The sequence below is a fragment of the Diadema antillarum genome, unplaced genomic scaffold (genome assembly GCF_040938485.1).
Source record: "Diadema antillarum isolate AM-2024a unplaced genomic scaffold, OU_Dant_1.0 seq00001945_RagTag, whole genome shotgun sequence".
NCBI classification, from domain to species: domain Eukaryota; kingdom Metazoa; phylum Echinodermata; class Echinoidea; order Diadematoida; family Diadematidae; genus Diadema; species Diadema antillarum.
Window position 1 is genome coordinate 212,195 of NW_027272605.1, and position 24,289 is coordinate 236,483.

The 24,289-nt window shown below is 38.1% G+C and overlaps 1 protein-coding gene across 1 annotated transcript in view; it reads right to left on the bottom strand.

The window, feature by feature from the left end:
- Positions 1-10,698: 10,698 nt before the first annotated feature.
- LOC139713301 (uncharacterized) overlaps positions 10,699-24,289 on the bottom strand; it is an 85,148-nt gene continuing 71,557 nt past the window's right edge. Inside the window, exons 30-35 of the mRNA XM_071625045.1 lie at positions 22,441-22,546; positions 21,683-21,827; positions 19,366-19,479; positions 17,847-18,000; positions 15,363-15,420; positions 10,699-13,260 (exon numbers count right to left, since the gene is read on the bottom strand). Of these exons, the coding sequence (XP_071481146.1) occupies positions 13,256-13,260; positions 15,363-15,420; positions 17,847-18,000; positions 19,366-19,479; positions 21,683-21,827; positions 22,441-22,546 (582 nt within the window). The 3' untranslated portion in view covers positions 10,699-13,255. The remainder of the gene's footprint in view (positions 13,261-15,362; positions 15,421-17,846; positions 18,001-19,365; positions 19,480-21,682; positions 21,828-22,440; positions 22,547-24,289) is intronic.

Genomic DNA, 24,289 nt, shown 5'->3' on the forward strand with positions numbered 1-24,289 from the left:
TAAGAAAAGAAAAGAAAAGTAGTGTTAATTCTTGTGTAGTTATCAAGATGTTGGAAGCTGTAAATGTTGAGTGTGCAATGCAAGGCAAAACTTTGTATGGAATGCCGTGAGCAAATATTCTTTTGGCACATGGAAAGTCATTCTACTTCGTGCATGGAATGTATATTCTTGATGTGTGTTTTGATTGCCAGTAAAGTAAGTGAAGAGAAAGTGGAAGATAACTTGCTACAAAGGCAAAAAAAAAAAAAGAAAAGCATGTGCAAGGAAAGTGAGGGTAGTCCAGTCAGATCTTAACTTTAGATTTATATATATATCTCAAATTTATGATCGTGTACAGGTTGTAATATTAGACAGTTAAAGTTTACAAATAATAACTTTTTGTCATATTTAACTCTCTTCTTTGACTTGATATTCTTTTATGAACTTGCTGTTTAAAATCTGTAGGGTGTAGGACTTGGTTGTTTCATATAACTCGTACACGCCATAGGTAGTACTGACATGGTTTGGTGCTTTGAAGACAGCAGAAATGTTGTTAAGGTGTATTTTCTTTTGGTGTTTGCATTCAAATTGGAAAGTAGGCATATTTTGAAAACTTTTGTATTAGTTGAGATGAAACAGGTGAAGGTTTTTTTACATCATGATAGACATACGTTGTATAATGGACAGGTACAGTATTTCTACATGGATTCAAATGGAGGAATAGTGTAGAATTCTGTCTGCTCAGTTCTTTACAGGTTTAGGTATTTGAATTGGAAAGTAGGCATATTTTGAAAACCTTTTTTCGTTTTTTAGTGGAGATGAAACTGGTGAAGGTTTTACATCATGATAGACATACATTGTATAATGGACAGTTACAGTATGTCTACATGGATTCAAATGGAGGAAGAGTGTAGAATTCTGTCTGCACAGTTCTCTACAGGTTTCAGTTGTCATTAACAAAAAGGGGGGGGGGATGCAATATAATGTCTGGATCAGAAGCTAGCTGTTTAAAGCTCAAAACGTCATCTCCTCTTTATAGATATATGTTGCATTTAAGAATTCCAGCTAGGTATTTTACCTATGTTACTCTGGCCAGTATATTCCCTCCAGCTGTAAGGCGGCAACCAGAAGATGCGGGTCAAATTCAACTAAACTACAATGTACATGTACACAACTACTTCATTTGTCACTGCCAAACTCACTGAGATACTTTGATGCTAAATATGAAGCATGCTTTTCTAAACCCCAAATGCTGTCTGTGGAAAAAAAATTTGGTGAAAAATTTCAAGGGCTTGTGCGAAGAAAGAAAGGACTACTGTAATCTGTAATAACATTGTTTACGTGGTTTATGGCTGGAATGGTCTGGGTACCATCACTGTGCAGTGTTGGTATAAATGACTTTCGCACTTGTATGTGCACACACAACGGACATGAAAGTGCGGTATAATTTGTAAATTCTGTTGTCAGGCACGGGTCCGTCTTTGTTCTGTCTTTACTCTGTGAAAGCTTAATCTTGTGCAACTTTTAATCTGCTCCTTTTTCTTCTGCTTTTATTTCCCAATTCACATTCAGCAAGTGTTTACACACACACACGTCCTTGCCTAGAAGCAGAAGTGATATTGCAGTACAACTCACAGGCTATTTATCTATCTATCTATCTATCTATCTATCTATCTATCTATCTCATATACTAAGTTGTTCCAGTCCTCGATTTCCCAGCCTACCCAACCTTCAAAAGCTGTTATTTTCACATACAGATATTTTCGCAAATGAGGTCACAGACATTTTTGAAAGATGCTTTTGCGATTTTGATACTGAACCTATCATAAGTGCACTAATGTGCTTGTCTGTTTAAGATATTTTGGCATGTTGTTAATTTTGCAGTCCAACAGGGATTGAAGAAATTTGCAAAAAGTAAACCCTCACAAAGATAACAGCTTATGGCAGTAACCCTCTGTGTGCCCAAGCATGCAGCTTTGATTTCCAAGCTTTTTCATTGTCATTGATCCATCCATCCATCACTTAACCTAAGTGTAGTTGTGGTTTAAGCAAGCTCACTTAGGCGTAGTAAAGTACCTCAGTCCAACAGGAAGGCCATTGTGACACAATCAGGGATTAGGGGGATAGAGCGTATTAAAAAGGTACAGTGTACTGGTAATCTCTGTTCTTTGACATGTAAATTCCAGACTTCTGTACCAATCTGCAAGCAAAGCACAGCAAGTGTTAAGTCCACTTTGAGCCCTTTTACTGTTGCAGCTCACATCTACACCGGGCCGTGATTCTACCAATTTTTTTTTTCCCTGCTGTAACAAAATTTCAATGTAACAAAAGAAAACTGCCAGTACCAAGGACTTTGGGGAGTTGCCTGTAGTTTCATCAAGTGCTGATTTTGCTGCTACATTTTACAAATGTACAGTTGTATTTAATATATTCTTTGAACTTTTCATCTCCAAAAAGGCATTATGTGCTTACATGACAGGGGGGGGGGGGGGGGGGGGAGAAAAGGGGGAAAAGAGTACCCCTGGGTAGTTGTGGTTGCCAGAGGATTTGAAATTTCCAGTGAATGAGGAGATTAAAAAAACAAAAACAAATTTAAAACATTACCAAAAAAATGCAGTATTCTACTAGTGAGTTGAAAACTGTGTCATACCTGTAAAGTGAATTTGCAGTGAGGGAATTTGTGAGCATAATAGTATGTGATGTGTGTAGCCTGTAGTATGCTGTAGTTCATGGTTGTCAAAATTTGTCAGTTGAGGGCGTGTGGTGCAACATGAGTAGCTAGTGTGATAAATTCAGCATGTCACTGTAGTAGGTGTTGCAAGAATGTACGTTAGGTAGGACATTCTAGCTATGCTAAAATAGTGTGTGATAAATATGATAAAACGGATGACTTACCAGTATGTATTTTCATTAAAATTTTAGACATGGATTGATCCTGCCTTTGAGAGTCGGGTTTAATATTATATTTTCAATGTCACAATATTATTTTTTCCAATGTATTTTCTTATAGTTTTTGGTGGTTTCCATCAGAATTGAAGTGTACAACCAAGCATTGCTTGTAATATCCCAAGTACCCAATTATGGTGTTTTTATACAAAATAAATGGTATTTTGCAATGACATCAGTGGATATTGCCTTTTTTGTCCCCGCCGAACGAGTTCGAACAGGGGACTATGAAACGGGCTCCGTACGTGTGTGTGTCCGTGTGTGCGTCCGTCCGTGCGTCCGTGTGTGATCAAAATGTTCAATTTGCTACTTCTCTGTCATTTATGAGCCAATTTTGATTCTGGTTGCTTTATATGATAGCACTACGTGGGAGCTTTGAAACTTCTGCACAGAATTTCAGTTGTGACCTTTGACCTTGACCTTTGACCTATATTGTACATTTTGCTTCAAAATGCTACTTCTTCGCCATTTCTTTATGTGATGGCACTAGGTGAGGGCTTCAAAACTTCTACACAGAATTTTTACCTTTGAGTTCTTTGACCCTTGACCTTGATTTTTGACCTATATTGTACATTGGCTACAAAATGCTACTCCTTCGCCATTTCTAACCCAATTTCGATTCCGTTTGCTTTATGTGATGGCACTAGGTGAGGGCTTCAAAACTTCTACTCAGAATTTTTACCTTTGACTTCTTTGACCTTTGACCTTGATTTTTGACCTATATTGTACATTTTGCTACAAAATGCTACAATGTACTCCTTCGCCATTTCTAACCCGATTTCACTTCCGTTTGCTTTATGTGATGGCACTAGGTGAGGGCTTCAAAACTTCTACACAGAATTTTGACCTTTGACTTCTTTGACCTTTGACCTTGATTTTTGACCTGTATTGTACATTTTGCTACAAAATGCTACTCCTTCGCCATTTCTAACCCAATTTCGATTCTCTTTGCTTTATGTGATGGCACTAGGTGAGGGCTTCAAAACTTCTACACAGAATTTTGACCCTTGACTTCTTTTACCTTTGACCTTGATTTTTGACCTGTATTGTACATTTTGCTACAAGATGCTACTCCTTCGCTATTTCTAACCCGATTTCGATTCCGTTTGCTTTATGTGATGGCACTAGGTGAGAGCTTCAAAACTTCTACACAGAATTTTGACCTTTGACCTTGATTTTTGACCTATATTGTACATTTTGCTACTAAATGCTACTTCCGGCGGGGACATATATTACGCACCGCGTAATTACTACTTTTCCTTGTTTCTCTCTCTCATGATGTGTAAAGGTAATAAAATAGTAGAGACAGTGTTTTTTAAAAGTATGGAGGTGTACAACAGAGTGTGTGTCGCATGTGTGTGAGAAAGAATGCACACCATGTACACAATTGTATTGGGGCCGAGGACAAGTTTTTCAACCTGGACTAACAAGTTTGGTTGTTCACCTTAACATTTTTTTAGCAGAGTGGAGGTAAAAACAAAGATGGAATACTGTAATTTACCAACAGACACAGTATTTTTCTTTCCACACAGTGATACATGTAGAAAGTGTGTCAGCCTACAGCAATTATAAGGGCAGAATGTTGTGTCTTATATACAGTATACAACACCTGAATAGATCCCCATCATTTGATCACTTGTTTGATATTGGTTATTTGTCCCACTTTACTATTACGTCATCATCCATACAATTGTGACTCCATTTACCGTGCAATCTTGGATCCGTGCAATCTTGGATCCATGCAATTTGCTCCACTTGCACGCACGCCGAGAGCCCTGCACACTACATGACGTATGTACGTAAAACGCTTGCGTTTGCAGCGTGCATGGAATCAGTAAGTCCCTTCTCTCGTTCATACATGTAAAACATCAAATGACAAGGATCTATTTTTAGGTGTTATATAAAACAAATAATGAATGTTTTTTCATTCGTGTAATGGACAGAATATCTTATTTGGTGAAAGATTGAAGTATTGATCCATTCAACTCGGCTGCACCTTGTTAATTGAATCATTTCATCTTTCAACTCATTAAATATTCTGTCCACTGCACTCGTGAACATTCATTTTTGTACTTGTAAAATATAAAGATTTCAGTTTGTCTCTTTCTGTCGTGCTTGCATTTTGTGCAACACAAAATTCCAGTCCATTTGGTAGTTGTTGTGATTTAATTAATTTCTTGTTGGATCCAACTTCAAACCAATCAAGCACATCACCAATCAAGCACACCAAGCCTCATTTCACAAAAAGTTGATACATGTACATGATACCAATTCTTGCTGGAATGGCAATTGTCATGGAGACAACAAGAATCCAGCTTCCTGATTGGCTGTTGCTATGGGAAGTTGTCATTCCAGCAAGAGTTGCTATCCTAGCATCTTTTTATGAAATAGGACCCAGTACAGTCAACTTCATGGCGTTGAGTAAAGTCCGTACAAAATCAAGGAGACAACTCGGCAATTTATTTGCCAAGTTGGATGTCATCAGTATAAAAGATGAACTAAAATGTGGATCTATCACCTTGTCACACTAATACACCCTCCTCAAAATGTTAGGGCCCAGAAAACTTTAATGTACTACTGGCCAAAACATTATGCAGAAATCTCTTGGTATAAAGAATACTGATAAAATCCCACCATGACACATAATTTTATTTCTTTCATTTCATTCTTTCTTCCTTTTTTTTTTTGGGGGGGGGGGGGGGTGTCCACAAGGTTTCCATACCCACAGTCTACCGCACTTTTAAAGAATATTTTAAGTTTGATATGACATTTGATTATCTTGTCTGAATTTAAAAGTTTAAGTGAGAATGTGTTGAAATAAACTTCTCAATTTTTCAAAAGCATGACAGCATATCTTTGTCATTGTCAAAACTATGGGGACATCTCAGTTGATGGCTTTCTCATCATTTCTGCAGCAAGTTTATGTCATAAATAATTGGATAGCTCGAAACGTAACAAATCAAAAAACAAAATTCTGATATACTTCATCAGGTCTTTGCAGTGAACAAGTCACACAGGTATACATTCATGTGTACACTGTATTTTCCGTCAGATTTTCAACTACAGTCACAGTCATATACTGTACAATCAGAACATGCCGAGCAAAAACTCTGATGTATGGAAAACAAACACAATGACACACGACAATCATTTTTGGTAATATTTGATATTTAATACTTCACAGATTTTGCATCTTCAGAATAAAATACAAAATATCGGCACACATCCGAGAATCCTTACATCTCCCCGCAGTGGCCCCGTTTGTTTTTCTTTTTTTTTCCTTTTATAGACTACACAGTACGTTAACACCAGTCGTAACAGAAGAAGTTCAGTGACACTTGTTTGAATTTGAACTCGCAATTACCCGACAAATCAGCGGTGTTCGGCATACTCACAGACAGTATATTATATTTGTATATAAAACATCCGGGTTTCTTCCACGTCTTTCAGATGTACACAGATGCAAGATTAAGAATAGAGCACCCTACGAATGTGTGAAGAAAACACTTAAAACTAGCGGTGAGAAACTCAGCATACACCAATTACTTCATAACAAAATGCTGGATATGTTTTTTAAATGAAGGGTTTTGTGTCTCACTAACACCTCTCTTGTGGCTCACCCACTTTTGCTTCATAAAACAAAATAAAATAAAAAGGGCTGTAAATAAATCAAGATAGACACTTTGCCATGATCCTAGTACACAGCTCCAACTGAATATCTTACAATTTGAAATAACTGCTTCGACAATTGCTACAAACTCACGGAATCTGCTATTAAAACACTGATTTTAAAAGTTTCAAAAGTCTAAAATTTGACGGAAGTTATGGAGTATTCTAAACAGGCTAAGTGACTTCCTATGTCAATCAAAGACTACCCTGCCTCAGAAATATTGAGAGAGACGATTATCAGCAAGTAAGAATGTATTACATTCCTGCTCTTCTATTGTCTGGAGGATCTCTCCATCTGCTGTATAAATTATTGCTACACAGTTGTGGAGGGCTGGTTTGAAGAGACTCAATCTCACCCAGGAGCAAAGTTCACAAGGCAACATTTGCCATCGTCTCATGAAAAAACCCTGCCCCCTTTTTATTTTTTTGGTGAGCTTTGGTTTACTGTTTTGCATTGACATACACTTTCCCTCAAAAAAAGAAAGAAAAAAAGAAGAAGAAGAAGAAATAAGAGAACAAACTTAAAAGATAGGGGACAATAGAGCATAATCATAACACACCATTCCGCTGCTGTGGTTTCCTGCTTCAGTGGCAAGAGATATGAATGCAAGTTTAACACCACGGGCAACCTTTATCAATAATCTCAACCTGGCACACCCTTCTCTTAATTTCGCTTCGAGTGTTTCTGGGTTGCTTTGCTGTAGTCTTGTTTTCCTTTTGTAAAAGAGGATCTGAACTTTGTTTGCCAGCAGCAAAGTTATATAAAAAGAGGCATTGGATTACATTCTCACACATGAACATTAACATTATAGAACGACTACAAATAGGGGAGATACATTTTCGTTTGATTAAAATGTCACATTACAAAGTCTTTGTAAAATATAAATATGACTCGATACACGGATAAAACTGAGCCTGGGATAGGGACTATTTCCAGACAGTCGGCTGCTGAAACCATATTTACACAAGTTCAAATGATACGAAATGCTCTGATGCCATCTACGTTGGTGGTGGTCTTCTTCAAGTAAAAAAACAAAACCAAAATTCAAAGCAGATTTGAACACTTGCAAAGAGATCTAAAAATTAGAAAGCATGATGGCTATCATACGTACGTGTGGAATTAAGCGACAGATGTAAACAAATTCTAACATCGTTGACTGATTCATTTGGTGTCTTTTTCTTTTTTTTTGTTTGCATATTTGAAACTCCACAGCTAAAAAACAGGTTAAGCAAAGAAGCCGAACATCAAAAACGTATTTGTACAGCATTATATATTACAAAAAATGTTTCCGCACCCTCCGTTAATGCTTTTGAGCTACGACCTTATTCACATACATACCAGACAGAAGCAAATAAATAAGAAAGGATCAGGATTTGGGGTTATATACCACATCAGGGAGATATATAGGAAGTAACAACATATAAATATACAGTGTAATCAAATTATGAAGTGTGGGAGAACTGCCTTCAATTATCACAACTTTTTTTTTTTTTTTAATTAACCTTTGGAGTGATAAAATGGAGAATCAAAGGATTCGAAGCGTAGGTCCACAAAAGGATTCATCTATGGAAGAGACGGCAAAGTCAAATGTGAAGACAAATATATCATTCTTTTACTGGCAATGAACTGTGTAGCACCTTGGGCTTCTGGTAAACAGGAATAACAAAGATGGACTCAAATCCTGTGTTTTATAGAGAATCTCGTCACCTTTGAGAATATAAATCTGCATGTTGAAACTGCAGTAGCACATTCTTTTGTCAACTAATTCAAGTTAAGGGAGGAAAGGGCATCAGTTTCCTAGATGGAAAGTGGGTGTTTGAGGTGTTTTTGTTTACTTTTCCTGCATAGCTATGATGATAATTATGTTAAATAATAGAAATCAAATGTACAGTCCAGATAATTGACTGGCAGTGTAACAGTGATGCAGAAAACCAAGCTGCCGAGAGATTGGCATTAAAAGTGACCTTGCCCCCCCCCCCCCCCACCCCCCTATACAACAGGGGTTATTTTCCCTACCCCATCAATGTAAAACTGATATCATCATTTTGTGAAGTGCTGTGATACATGCTTACTCCTTGTAAGAGTGTGTTGTATGGTATGGTATGGTATGGTATGGTATGGTATGGTATGGTATGGTATGGTATGGTATGGTATGGTATGGTATGTATGGTATGGTATGGTATGGTATGGTATGGTATGTATGGTATGGTATGGTATGGTATGGTATGGTATGGTATGGTATTGTATTGTATTGTATTGTATTGTATTGTATTGCATAGTGTTGTGTTGTGTTGTGTTGTGTTGTACTGTACTGTACCGTACCGTATCGTATCGTATTATACTGTGGCTGGTTAGTGTGGCAAAGTCCGTAAAGAAAAAGGACAAACCCAACGGTGCTGGCTGGGACTGGGACGCCCTCGCAGACCGCGATGCTGCTACTACAAGGAATGGGAATATAAAACTAACTTCCCCCTTCGAGAAAGTATGTGTAGAAATGCAGTGATGCACTCAGCACTGCTTCAAAGCTACAGTAACAGCACATACAGACAAGGAGAAACCCACTCACTGCTTAGACAATGCAGTAGCTCATTTTCTTTTTTTTTTAAATTGTTAATAGATAAATACACATGATGTATACTCAACATTTTACAAGTGCATTGGCAAGTAATAGTATAGTGACCTAATATATATCAATAAAAAAAAGACATGTTAAAAAAAATAAGAGTTAAAAGAAATATACACTGTACAAAGCAAATGAACAAAACTGCTCTTTTCGTATCTCAAAATGTACGAGGAATGGCTGCCATTATGTTTCCTGATATTGTAATTCAATATTATGGATATATATGAGTATAGTTGAAGTGGACTCTTGTTATACCAAACTCCTTCCAACTGATGAAATCACTTTGCTGTATTGAAATGTTTGTTATATAATGATTTAAACTAACACAAAGTAAAACACAATGAAATCTTTGACCTTTGGGGCAAGAAAAAAAAAATGGATCTTTTTAATAATTTGAGGGATGTTTTTAGTTGTGTATAACAAGAGTCCACTGTATATCATTGGGGAATGAGATGGTACATATATGGAGCATATGTGTAGCCATCAAATTATTACAGGTGCTAGAAAAATATCATAAAAAATATAAAAAGGCTGAAGACTTAGAATGCTTGGGGTGTTTTTTTCCCCCACCAAATCAACAAGCTTTTCCCACCTATCATTGGAAGGTGCTGTGGTTAAATCAACTCTTTAGTTGATACGATTTTAATCATCATTTCTTTGTCTTCTTGCATATCATACATGCCGTTATGTTTCTGATTATGTGTGATGCTGACGCAATTAGAACCATACAAACACTGCCTTAAAGCTAAAGAAGTACAAAAAATGGGAACTCAACAGCTATTAATAATCTAAAAAGTACAGTTTACTTCAAAATGAACCAAGCTGTTACCCGGAGAAAAAGAAAGACAAAAGAAAGAAAAAAAAATATATGGAAAAATTCCCTAATTTGGTGTGATTCTCCTTATAAAGTAAGCATATGGAGCTGTGCACTGAATTAGTGGAGTTTATAAGTCCTGGGATTTCTTTGGTTTTTGTCAATATTCTCTTTCTTAACTAGTCTGTTCTTCCAACTTCAAATTTGAAAACGTCACTTGGTAAGTTCTTACATCCATTATCAGCCAAAATGCAGCCAAAATGCAGCCAAACAAGAATAGTGGGACTGATCTTCACACCAGTTACATTGCTATGTTCGTGACGTGCCCTTTGAACATCTCGGCACTTACACACCACTGGTGCATGCAATTAGAAGCCATGAGCAGACAAAAAATACAAACACCCTGCTGTACCACAGAGTTTAAGTTGAAATGACCACAGCACCTTGAATTTTAATCACCTGACATCCCAGAGTCAGTCACATAATCTAAGCTCATCATCACCAGATTGAAATAAAAAGACAAACAAACATATAGATATTTAAGAGCAAGACAGACTACATTGTGTAAGATTGCAAACAATTATCTACACCAACCTCCCCCCCCCCCCCCCCCCCCACTTTCCCAACATGTTTCTAGAATGCATTGGAGAAAGCATAGGCCAACCACTATATACTGTATAAAAAGAAAGTGGAACTCATGCATGGTTTGGGAAATGGTTCAACTGGTAAAACTGCCAAGGATTTCACACAAAAAAAAACTGCCACACACAGAAACACTGCTGGTATACCGTACACCAAACTCCGTTTGAACATACAAAAATACCCCATCTTTAGAGTAGAGTCTGAGGCTGTTTGTTTGTGCTGTTGTTATTTTTTGTTTCAAAAGATACCATTTACCATAATAATATGTCTTCTGTTTTTAATCCATGCTTCACCATGGATGATGGTTGTGCATTGTAAGCATTGGGTACAACAATACGGAATTATCCTGCGTGATCTGGTGCAACGTTGTTATCGTCTACGTTGACACGCGTGCAGACGTGTCAAAGGCAACAATTCTTATTGGGATACCGCCAGTGACCCTTTAGCAGGGAACACTTGATTTTAGTCTCTTTGCTTTGTTTTCATGTTTTAACAATCACACCTGTCAATTCATTTTCTTCTCTCTCACTCCCTCACACCACAGAAAATATACCCACAGATGAATACGAATCATATCAGCTTTTCAATTTGAGAGTTTTCACAAGTCCTGATGTATCTAAATCTAAACCTTTTTTTTTTTCGTCTTCCTCTTCTATATAACCTGGCTTATGGAACAACATCATTAGAACTTCTGTACAGCATTATAATATGTTACAATTACTTTTTATATTATCTACAATTTCTTGAAAGTATACTCAATGTCTTTACATCCTGCGATCATCTCTGTCAAGATCGTTCTGTTCCTGGCTCTGCTGTTGGTTCTCGTAAAGTATAAATATCGCTTGCGTTAGGCCGCCTCCCTCCGGAGCAGACGTGCCGTCCGAATCTTAAGTAGAATTGTGAAAATGATCACGAAACGTTCCTCTTTCAAAAAGTGCACTGGCAGCTATGCACTTGCTGGTGGGTTGCCAGTGTACAGCACCTACGCAGAACGCATCAGCCAGCGAAAGCTCGCGAGGGTTTTTGCCGATAACGAGACGGGAACGGCCGTTTTTGACTCTCAGCAGCACTCTCTGGAGAAAACGTCTACAATGACGCATCTGCAGCTGAGAAAATATCCCGCTGATTGAGCTTGCTCCGACGTGCCATTCCTCCTTTATATAATTGCGGCGTAGGAACTTGTTGGGGTTTGGATCACACTAGCATTTCTCTGAACAGAGTGTAATCCACGGCGGCGAAAACCCATCATAAATTGGTCCCAAACGATTAACTGATAATTGTCAAACACTGTGATAACAACTCAGGCTTATATTCTAGCATACTTTATAAACCAACTGGGATAAAGAAGAGCTGGGTTACATATATACATGTACATCAATCCTAAAATTACTCAGAGACGAGCACTATTCCATACGGTTATCCATACATATCTTTGTAAAATAGTTTTTGTTTTCTCTTTGTACAAAGTTTTTAAGTCATAATTTCCATGGCAGTATGAATTCATGAAGGTCACATGGCAAAGAATAATAATCACATAAAATTTCTACACCAACATTGAAAAGAAAAGAAAAGGTATTAAATAAACATGCAATTCCTTACATTTTCATTCCATGTCTGTTAGTATTATACTCAGAGTGACAGATGACCATCTGCCTAGCAAACAAGGAGGCAGTCATTGAAGTGTGTATGATTTCAATCCCCCCTCATTAACGACCTCTCAAGCAACACCCCTGCTGATATTTCTTTCATCAGGCTCTTGACATATCCTCGTTAGTTTGTTTTCTGCACAAATACTTCAATCATACTTGTCTTCTTTGCCATTTTCTTGTCAAATTTCATTCTTCATCACATCTTCAGACTTTTTCTCTTTTCATTTTTTCATCTACTGTGTAGGTGCTATAACTGACGCACATACTTGTCGTCAACTCTATGTTCCTTTTCTGCTTGAATCACTGATGACTGTTCTGTCCTATTTTCACATGAGTGGGCAAAGAGAACACATTGATTATTTGTGTCTGATTCCACATTATCATTTCTTTATAACAAATCTTCATTAAAATAACCTCCTTTTACAAACACATCACCGCTGTCGAAACTGTGCGTTATGAGGACGAACATCTTCCCTCCAGCATTAAGTAACAGGTTCTCCCTACTATAAAAAGTGCACTCTTCCACCGTTATTCTACGCAATAAAAAGCATACATATTCATAAGTTCCCCCCTTGCATCTCCCCAGGGGCGGAGCTCCATCTGAGAACACTTGTCCATTTAAGGAAAAAAAGGCGGACGCTGAAGCTGCAGATTGGCCAATCACTGTGCTTGTTCCATGAAGCGGAGGCTTCCACGCGGACAAAGGCTGACAGCTATTGGTGGATTTGACCAATCCAAGTTTGTGTACCAGCTGCAGGGTTTGCTTCTTTGTTGTTGGTGTTGTCTTTTAATGTTTGTCATCCTTTTGTCGTTATTTCTCTCTCATTTCACTGCAGAGTCAGTTTTGGCCAATCAGAATGTCTGTATCATTTCGATGGGGACGTTCCAGACTCCAGGCTGCCAATCACAGCATGCCTTGTAGAAACTTTTGTCTAATCTGTTGAAACAGAAAAGAGTTGAGTAAAAGAAATGATTAAGGATGCCTTATTTCGATCACATTGTCGATGACATGAAGTCACACTAACACGACCAACAATTTCCCCATTCAAGAAATCACCCCTTAAGAGTCACTTCAAGGAAAGTTCTGAATAAAAAGCATCAGGATGTTAACATCATGAGACACATGTATAACATTTGAGCTGCAAAGAATATCTGATTGAGCAATCTTACCAATCCACATTGTATCATACATGCAATTATGCCTCATGCTCAACATAAACAAAGCAAATAACAAAAAGAAAAATTGCTGAAAGCAAAATCTTCAGGGTAATCAGATACCTTCTTCTGAAACAAAACGGACTGCAAATAATGACCAAAGAATGATAATTGGGAGAGTTTGCGAAAAAAAGTGATAAAACAGTCCAAGCTAATACCTGTCAATACTCAGAAACTAGCATTTGTCCTCCGCTATTCTAATTCAGTATAATCACACTTGATTCTCGAGAATTGAAAAGGCAACCGCCCCTATTCCCTTGTACTTATTCAAAACTTTGTAAAGTGAAGCATAGAATTGAAGGGTAGACCATGTGTGAGGTTGGAGCTGGGTGCTTCTCCATTTCTGATTTGCCCCCTACTTTGGTTGAATTTGCTCTGTTACTGAGCAGGATAATTCAGTAATAATGGACAGGGATTAAGGGAGAAAGTGAAGAAGGAAAGGGGGGGGGGTTGGGAGAAATCAGTGGTCCACAGAGAAAACAAAAAATTGATGGGGAAGGGCGTCCAACAAAGGGCCAATTTTTTTTTCTCTCCCCATTTTTTTTTTCTCAAGACTAAAAATGTCGCTACAGCGACTGGTTATACCCCCGCCAAACAACATTTCATAAGCTTTGGTCAAAAAACTGAGGAAGTAGTTAAATCCGCAAGATCTTTCCTTGATCTTCTGCCATTAATATGCCGTTACCATGGCAACGTACTTTCGGGTACTGTCGAAAAATGCGTCTTGCACATCTACAACCAAAGGCACACATCTGTACCAAATTTCATGGAAATTGGGCAAAAACTGAGGAAGTAGTTTGCAACACAAAATTTTCCATCATTTTGGCTCATAATATGTGAGCTGTTACCATGGCAACATACTTTTTGTCACTGTCAAGAAATGTGTCATGCTGACCTATATCCTAAGACAAACATTCAATATGAATTCCATGAGAATTTGAAGAACACTGATGAAGCAGTTTTGCCATGAAGCATTTTGCCCTATATTTTACCAATAACATGCCGTTACCATGGCAACGCACTTTTTGCCACTGCGGAAATATGTGTCTTGCACATTAACATATTCAGATGAACATCTGTACCTTATTTCATAAAAATTGATCAAAAACTGTGGGAGGAGTTCGCAACGCAAGATTTGTACCCATTTTTGCCCATAATATGCCGTTACCATGGCAACGTACTTTTGGGTACTGTCAAAAAATACGTCTTGCACATCTACAACCCAAGGCACACATCTGTGCCAAGTTTTATGGGAATCGGTTGAAAACTGAGGAAGTAGTTCGCGACGCAAGGTTTGCAACGGACCGACCGCCCGACCGACCGTCCGCTGATTCCTATATACCCCCTTCAAACTTCGTTTGGCGGGAGTATAACAATCTTGATGGAATTTTGTTTTCTGGTATAAACTGAATAAAACTTGTAGTGTCCTTCACAACTACAGTGGTGTGAAAAACCAAGAGTACAACTATTACTCCACAAGTGTCAGCATATGGGACTAAATCATTTCTTTTGCACTTGTACTTTCCACAAAAAAATTCCAAAGATGGCCACGGAGTGGCATATTTAAAGGAATTAATGCTAAAAACAAAAGTAAAATCAAAGCTGAAATGGTTGATCATTCAAGAATGCAAATTGGCATCTCTTTTATTCAAAGGGGCAAATCAAAACCAAACAAAACAGAAGTGGTGGTAGGTTTGGGTTGCGCAATCGGCATGCGATTTGCAATAATCAGGCAGAAAAACTAAAAACGGGACAAAGAGAGAAAGAGAAGGAGAAAACCCTGGCTTCAAACCCACGGCATGGTCTACGTACAGACAGCTGTACCTTCGTCCCCCTCGTCTATAAACTGGATCTCGTCCAGCTGCGTGGGGCCCGACGATATCTGTGGGGGGAGGGAGGGGTGGAAGGCAGGTTCAGGGGTCAGAGATCAAGAGGTCAATCCTGATTGTGGATTGGAGGAGATATTATCTCCTCGCAGAGACACAACCGGTTAGTAAAACACTGCCCTCTCCTGGGCAGGCCAGGTCAGTTCCGTGGCGTTGCCTTGGCAACAGTTAGTCTTGGTGCGTTGGCCAACATGTTGTGAGGGTGATGAAAGCAGATGAGGGTTTGATCCTTACAGAATGTATCGGGTGTGTGAGTTGTGCCATGCAGCACAATGCATTGCAGGAGATGACCGATTGTGGTGTTGAATAATTTTCTTGTGATAAATATTACCATATTTTTTGCTACCAGGGGCTATTTCTCATTATTCCCCTTCCCATTCTATGATTTGCCACTAACGCTATCATAAAAAAAAAAAGAACAAATATCTGACCATGGGAAGAGGTGATATCTACACATGTATAAATCTACTGATTCAAACTTCTGAGTGGTCCAAGAATATCACAGCAGGTAAAAGTTCACAGAAATCATCAGAAGGAAGATCAAATTTGTGCAACTTCTTTAATCCTCACGAAATTGATTTGTCGCACGAGGGTCGACTAGATTCAGACAAGGAAATTTATCACCTACAAATTTTCTCAATCAAATGACTGAAAATGTGCCAGAAGAAATCTACACAGTCCCATATATCCACATCCATGTAATAGCAGATGTAGATCTAACATGTTGATCTGCAATTCTGTGTTACTTGCTTACACTGTAGTTTTTGTTTTCTTCATGTTAATATGATCACTAATACACAGCAAAGTGCAATAATATCTAACCATGCTCACAGTCTAATCCCCCCCCCCCCCCCCATATTATCATATGCATGGCAATGTAGAGTGAATGTTAGTACAGAATTGTAGTGCAGTATTATCTGAAATGATGTTGGACATCAGTTGCTGTAGTAGCAATAGTAGCAGTACAAGAGGCAGTAGTGTATGCAGTCAGTGTAGTTGTAGTTGTAGTGGTGGTGGTTAGTACAGTATACAGCCAGTAGTTGCTATGAATAATTTGATGTGAACATTTTAGTAATGATGGTGTCAGCTACATCTCAGATTCTAAACCAAGAAACGTGGCAAATAATTACGAGATCCTACGACAGGATGGCTGGATGATGTCATACACTGTACGTACACAAATGTGAATTCAAAGTCATATTTTCTCAATATCAATCAGGGTTTTGTGATTTTAGAGAAACCATATCCCTTGATAAAATGCGAGTTTCAGGTTATGGCTTTGCTTTCTACATACACCTCATCTTGTATATCAGAATGTTCCCATGGTACAGGTATGCCAGCAAAAGACTGTTGCCATGAAAGAAACTGTATTCCATGTCAAACATTGTGTGGTAATGATATCAGGCATTGTTGAGTATCTTCCCTTCCAGTTGGCTTTGAAGATGATCAAACATCAGATATGAAGGTTGTAGAAATGATAGACAAGTAAAACTGAGTGAAATTATGAGTTGAGGGAAAAATTACATGCATGCTAGGTTTGATAAGTGACACATCAACAAATCATTCAATGTGAAATGAATGAAGTTAAAATCATATCAGAATCAAACAAAAATTTGCAAATGAAAATAGTTATTGGCAGTTAAATGTGGAGAGAACACAAGTCGATGCAAGGCAAAAGTTCTGTTAATATTTGTTAGAAAAATAAAGTCTGCACTGCAATCATATGATGCTCATGCTGGCACACTCTTGTACATACACAAACAAATACATGTAGTACAGGACAAAAACATCACGTTGTTAACTCCAACACATAAAAGAAATAGTTATTACAAAGTCACTGAGCAGAGTGATATTTCTCAAAAACATAGAAGGTTGAAACATGTCAATAAATGTGTAAATATGCACTCTTTGGTAAAGAATGATCACACAGCTTTTTGGAGAGTTTGTTGCTTTTCTTTTATTCCTTAAATGATAACTCTTGTGATTCCTTCTACTGGTATTTATGTTGACCTCTATCACCAGATTTCATAAATCTGCCTTATCAATTGAATCATTAATATTTGGCATATATCACAAATAAATTTCAGATATCTGCCTTATTAATAATCATTAAATGCTTATCACATATTACAAATAAATTTCAGATATCTGCCTCATGAAAAATCATTATTGTTTATCACATATTGCAGATAAATTTCAGATATTTGCCTTACCAATAATGTTTATCACATGTTCAAATAATACAATCTGTTGCTTGCACCAACATCATATTTTCTTTCTTTTTCAAAATCGTCAATGGCAGTATAATCTAGCTTTCTTAGGCTTGTCCAAAGGCGTCATTGTGAGCTTTCATTCTCAAAAAATAAAATAAATAAATAAATGAAAGGGGAATACAACTTGAGCGGGAGAGCTACCAACATACCGTTAGGCCCGCCGAGTTGTTCTCGCCGTTCTCCTTGGGCTTGGACTCCGATGTCGCCGTCTCCGTCTCGGCGCTCGATTTCAGTTTGTTGATTTCCTGAGCCTTGTGGAGGACCCGCTCAGCCTGAAGGGCATCATCTTCCAACGCCTTGATCCTGGGATTGGGTGGGGTGGGATGAGAAGGGAGTTGAATTCAAATTCAATTAATCTAAATTGAATTCAATTCAATTAAACTCAATCTAATTCATTCACAAATCAACATTTGTACAATTCAATAATGATTTAATTTCAATAATTTCAATCCAGTTATGATTTCATTTCAATTCAATAATAGTTTCATTTCAATTCAATTAGGTTCCTTTCAATACAATAAATTGTTTTCTTTCCATTCAATTCAATTCAATTCAATGTTTTCTTTTTATTTCAATTATAGTTAAAGAATGGTTTCACTTCAGTTCTTTCAAATTCAAAGATGGCTTTATTTCAATTGTATGCAGTCAGTGACAAACTGGAAGACAAAGATTATACGCGTACACAAAGGATTGTAAAACTGCAAAGAACAGGATAATACGTACATATACTGTATATTCGAACAGGATAGGGACTCAAAGGCACTTGTTGAACTCACACAATGTCCCCAATTTCAACCAATCAGAATCAAGGATTCATCAAAGGAGGTACATACACATGACATCATAAACGTGACCCTGCATCACAAAACGCACAGAAAGTCGCCAGACATGAAATTTCAATTAAAAGCATAATCTAAAAGAACAGACTTGAAGCTTTAAAATGATGTATAACTCAAATCAAATGGACTCTCCTAACCTATCTAAATATTGGAAAGAAAACACACACTCAGGAAAAGTGTGAACTGAGAAAAGAGGCTCTGAAGTGCAGTGTCTATTCAAGTGCTAAAAAATCTTTACCAAGCCAAACTGGCTGTGCAATGAATGGGACAAAAAAACAGGATGTAAACCACCAGAGTAACAACAATGAAGGGATTATCAAATTAAACTGAAATTAAGCGTGTCTTATTAACACATTCTGTTCATAATTGATGCTAACTTTCAAAGCAGAAGCATCATCCTTTCAAAAGTTATCAAGAGTTGAAAGTGAAGAGTGTGTACAAGGTTTTTAAGAAATGAAAAGGGGACTCTAAAAACACACCTGATCACACTATTCTAACAAAAATGTTCAAGATAAACTGCTAAAAAAACACACTTTCCTGCCCGTTTTATGATCCCAAATTTTAGCATAATGTAGAAGAAGACTTGCTCTTTCAGAAAATATGAAAAAATCAAGATCGGTTAGTTTGACCCATTTCACCTATTTTCAGTCCTCACACAAAATCAGTGTGTGTGACTTTTTGTTCGTTTTGTGGTGCACGGTCACAAATGGAACCTCAATACAATACCACAGGCATACAACATTGTTTATCAAAGCTCGAGTGAACACGCGAGTGAAACTCATCAAAATGATAACAATGGTCAAATAACGCAGACTCTAGACCCACGAACCTCGCTGCCCGCTGCTTAGCTTTCTCGTCGGCCTCTAGCGACCTCAGTTCCGACGATGACAGCTCTGTGTGATTTGACGTCTCCGCTTTTACACCGATGGGACTAAGGGAAATGCTGAAGTTGCAGAGAAAAACAAGACTCTTGTTGTACATCACATTATTCCATGTACTCGCAAAAGAACACTGCCAAAAGTTCTCAGATGAACACACACAGCTTTGCCTACAGTGTACTCCCGTTACAACAAAGTCCTTGGTTTTCTTTCATTATATCCAAATTTTGTGACAGCTAAACAGCGAAGTATAGATCAGTAAAAGATACAACTGCATTTAGATGATAATTGGGGACATAAATTTCTTTGTTGTTACAAGAATTTTGTCATAACCGTGCTCACTATAATGGAAGTGCACTGTATCCATCTTATCAAATCTTTTGAAACTGGGCGGATTGATCTGGTCGATAAAAAATTAGAAGATAAATGTATACACATTTAAAAATGATTCATTACATTATTGCTCCTATTCTGTGTAGTCCAGTGTTTTTGTCTTAGTTTTTGTGTGTGTATGCTAAATACTCAGTACTGGACACCAAACTTGGACACAGAAATAGGTCAACAAAATAAAGTCTTATCTTTTTTACATTAAGAATATGAACACTTCTACTCATGAAAAAATCCACAAAACTTATCTGTAATCACAAATCAATCATAAAGAGCAGATTTCAAAAAAAAACAAGAGACCCGCGGGTCTAGCGCTCACCTGAGTATCGCAAGTTCACCTTTCACGCAGTCACTAATCTAAATTATTCACAGCTCCACCAAAATTTGACCAGGCATTCTCAAGTAGAAGATGAAAATGTACAATAAAGGCCCAATTTTTTTAAGATTCCTTAATTTGGGGGGATTGGGGCCCCCTGGGGCCCTCTGGGTGGGGCATGGTGCCCATTTTGATAAATTGAGATCCTGACCCCCTAGGGATGCTACGTGCCAAGTTTGACAAAAATCCATCATGAGGTTTTCAGGAAGAAGATGAAAATGTACAATTCAGGCCCCCATTTGGACCCTTCCAACCACACCCCCCCCCCCCCCTACCCAAGAGGGACACCCCTGGATCTCCTATGAACAAACTTGAAACTACAGTCATTAATGTACTCACTCATAGTATTATCTCAGCTCTATAACTTCTGATTCTAGAGAAGATTTATAAAGATTCCTTCATTTGGGGGGTTTGGGACCCCTGGGGGCCCCCTGGGTGGGGCATGGTGCCCATTTTAACAAATTGAGATCCTAACCCCCTAGGGATGCTACCTGCCAAGTTTGGTGAAAATGGGTCATGGGGTTCTCAAGACGACGATAAAAATGTACAATTTAGGCCCCATTAGGACCCCTCCTCACCCCCTCCCCTGGGTCCCAAGGGGGGGGGGGGGGCACCCCTGATTCTGCCATGAACAAACTTGAAACTACAGTCATCAATGTACTAACTCATAGTATTAACTAAGCACTATCACTTCTGGTTCTAGAGAAGAAGATTTTTGCAGAATCCTTAATTTTGGGGGGCTTGGGCCCCCTGAGGGCCCCCTGGGTGGGGCATGGTGCCCATTTTAACAAATTGAGTTCCTAACCCCCTAGGGATGCTACCTGCCAAGTTTGGTGAAAATGGGTCATGGGGTTCTCAAGAAGAAGATGAAAATGTACAATTTAGGCCCCATTAGAACCCTTCCCCACCCCCCTCCCCTGGGTCCCAAGGGGGGCACCCCTGATTCTGCCATGAACAAAGTTGAAACTACAGTCATCAATGTACTAACTCATAGTATTAACTTAGCTCTATCACTTCTGGTTCTAGAGAAGAAGATTTTTACAGATTCCTTAATTTTGGGGGGTTTGGGCCCCCCTGGGGGCCCCCTGGGCGGGGCATGGTGCCCATTTTAACAAATTGAGTTCCTAACCCCCTAGGGATGCTACCTGCCAAGTTTGATGAAAATCGGTCTTGGGGTTTTCAAGAAGAAGATGAAAATGTAAAAAGTTTACGCACGACGCACGACGGACGACGGACGACGGACGACGGACGACGGACGACGCACGACGCACGACGGACGCCGGACGAAGGGCGATCGCAATAGCTCACTTGAGCCTTTGGCTCAGGTGAGCTAAAAAAAAGTTTATCCATTTTTTTTTTCAACAGTCAGAATGTTTTATTTTGGAGCAGTTCTAGTTAGGTTACAGGAGAATCTACAACGCTTAAATACAACCTGATTCACATCTGAAAGAAAGCATAGGAAGACTAAGCGTGTTTCATGAGTGTGAATGCAGCCCATGACTTACTTTGCTGATAATGAGCTGCTGTCCTCCAGACTCCCCCGGGAGTAGTTGAGGAGATCGTCTGGCGTCATCGTCGAGATCTTCTTCTCCTCGTCCTCCTTGATCTTCTGCAGGTCCTGATCGCTGACGAGGCTTACCTTCTTGGTTGCTAGGCAACAAGGAGGACAACACCGAAGTCTGTTACTCTCAAAGATCATTTAGGTCATGTATTTTTGGCAATCGGGACATTAAAAAGAAAAAAAATTCATTTTCATTTGATTTTTGTAATGAGATCTGTGCGCTAAGCTGCATAGGTGGGGAGGCCCCGTTATCTACATCTACGTCATGTTCAATAAACATATCTTTATTACCCTTGAGAAACCTTTGAGAAAATCTGGCCAAACATTTTGGGCAACATAAAGAACTTGGAAGCACATAATGCCACAGAGTCTTATATGCCCAGTAGTTGACCTATGTAATTGTAACACAATACCATATGTCTCCCCCCCCCCCCCCCCCACCAAAAAAGCAATAAACTTAAAAATAGAGAATTAATCCAAGAAATCCAATTGTATTTTTAGACCCTGAAATAGCATTAAGACAGTTTAATCACATTGAAAAGTTGTCAAAGCAGAAATCCGATTGTAATTTTGGTTTGTTTGTTTGTTTGTTTTTTTTTTTTTTTGGGGGGGGAGGGGGAATACTGTATACAATTGTATGTGCACAGGGCAAAACTCTGAACGACACATGCACACACACACAAAAAGTCAAGTTAGACTTACTTTGTTTTGGTGTTGAGTGTGTCTGGTCGTCAATCTGCTGCTCGAACCGTTTCCACTTATCCTTGAAGGCCAGCTTAGACGGTTCTGCTCCCTCAACCCCAGACGGCTAGAAAATTGACACAAGACATCCACACCAGACATGAATATGGAACTCCATTTTGAATTTTGAAAAGTTGTGGCAGTCATCAATGTGCAAATAAATACAATCCACGATGCTAGATATTTGTCAGTACCAAAAAATAAGAAATGTATATATGTGTTGCAGATGCATCTTTCAGCTTTCTTCGTCTTTCTGTTGAAATAAATAAATAAAATGATGGCAAACTAAGCTACACTTCTCAAGCGGATGCCCAGACTTCATACTTGCCTCTATGGTTGCACTGAATTGCATCACATGATTGTGTGGCATATTTAATTGTACATCTTGCGAGAATCACATATTAGTACAATGTATTTTTTTTTTGACCTGGTTTCTCAAACTAAATTAGCTTTGATCATTTTTTGTTTGTTAAGACAGAAAAAAAAAAGTTTCTAATTGAGTATACAGGTAAGGGAAAAATGAATATCTGCATACGAGAGCAAATAAGTTGACATTTATGTGTTATTGCCATACATTGCAGAATCAATTGCAGTTCTTTTTCTCTGTTATGCTATAGCTGGCTGTTTCATGTTAAGATGCCCACAGCTACATGTACGTGTACATACAAATTTATATACTGATTATCAAGAGCAATCGTTAGTTGGGTTTTTTCAAGAACACTGCAAATTTGTCATAAATGGTAATACAATTTGTGCAAAATTTATACAAAGTGCAGCAAGATACAAATATATGAGTTGTACACTCGGTTCTCTTGTATTAACTTGCATGACACATTTACTTCGGTTGCATTTGGTATATATATTTTTTATATATATTTGGCTTTAAAAAAGAAGATAACTGTAATGAGTGCTTCCCATCATGCATTGCAAGCCATTATCATGTGCAACCACTATTTCCTGTTCATACCAGCAGCACCAGGATACTTCAGTATTCATATGGATGATTCGATATGAATGTGCTGTTGTTTTCATATGACTTATACTGTGCACCTATTGTTTGTCCCCATTACTTTCACTTTCTGTACAATATTTGTGTGGCAGTGCAAGCAGAAGACAAGAATCTAAAGCAGTATAGATCAATGAACATAGCAATGTAAATCATACTTAAATGTTAGGATAAATCAGCAAATCTCACAAATACTATTTCAAAAAAGGCAGTATTGGCAACGAACATGGCACAATTTAGCAAGTTAACTTTAAAGTGCTCCTAATCAGTAATGTTAGTGAAACATTAAATAGACTTCCTAACGCGATCTCATCACAAACTCTCCCATTCCGTACACTGGACATCCTGTAAAGTTCCATCATTGTAACAGAAAAGTGGCTTATTCCATAGTATATATGTATCATACACAGACAATCTTTTTGATATGTGATAAAGGATGAACTGGTACATTCCTGGGTAGATACCACACAGACATTTTACAACTACAAATGGACTTTCAAAGTGTGTACAAATCAGTCACTACAGTTGTACAAATATGCTCATGTACGTACAATGTACGTGTATGTACCAATGTGTACCATATGCACTGCGACATACACTGAAAACCACAAAGGGCGTTCTAACACTGAACAAAGGGGGATATAATGAAACACCTACCACAATGAGAAAAAAAGAAAAAGAAAAGGGGAAACACATACAACTTAAAAAAAAAAAATGATTATAAAAATACAGTCTGGAACCTACTATGTACTGTATGTGACTGATTGTAATCTGGAAATTCAACACATTCACATCCAGCTGGGA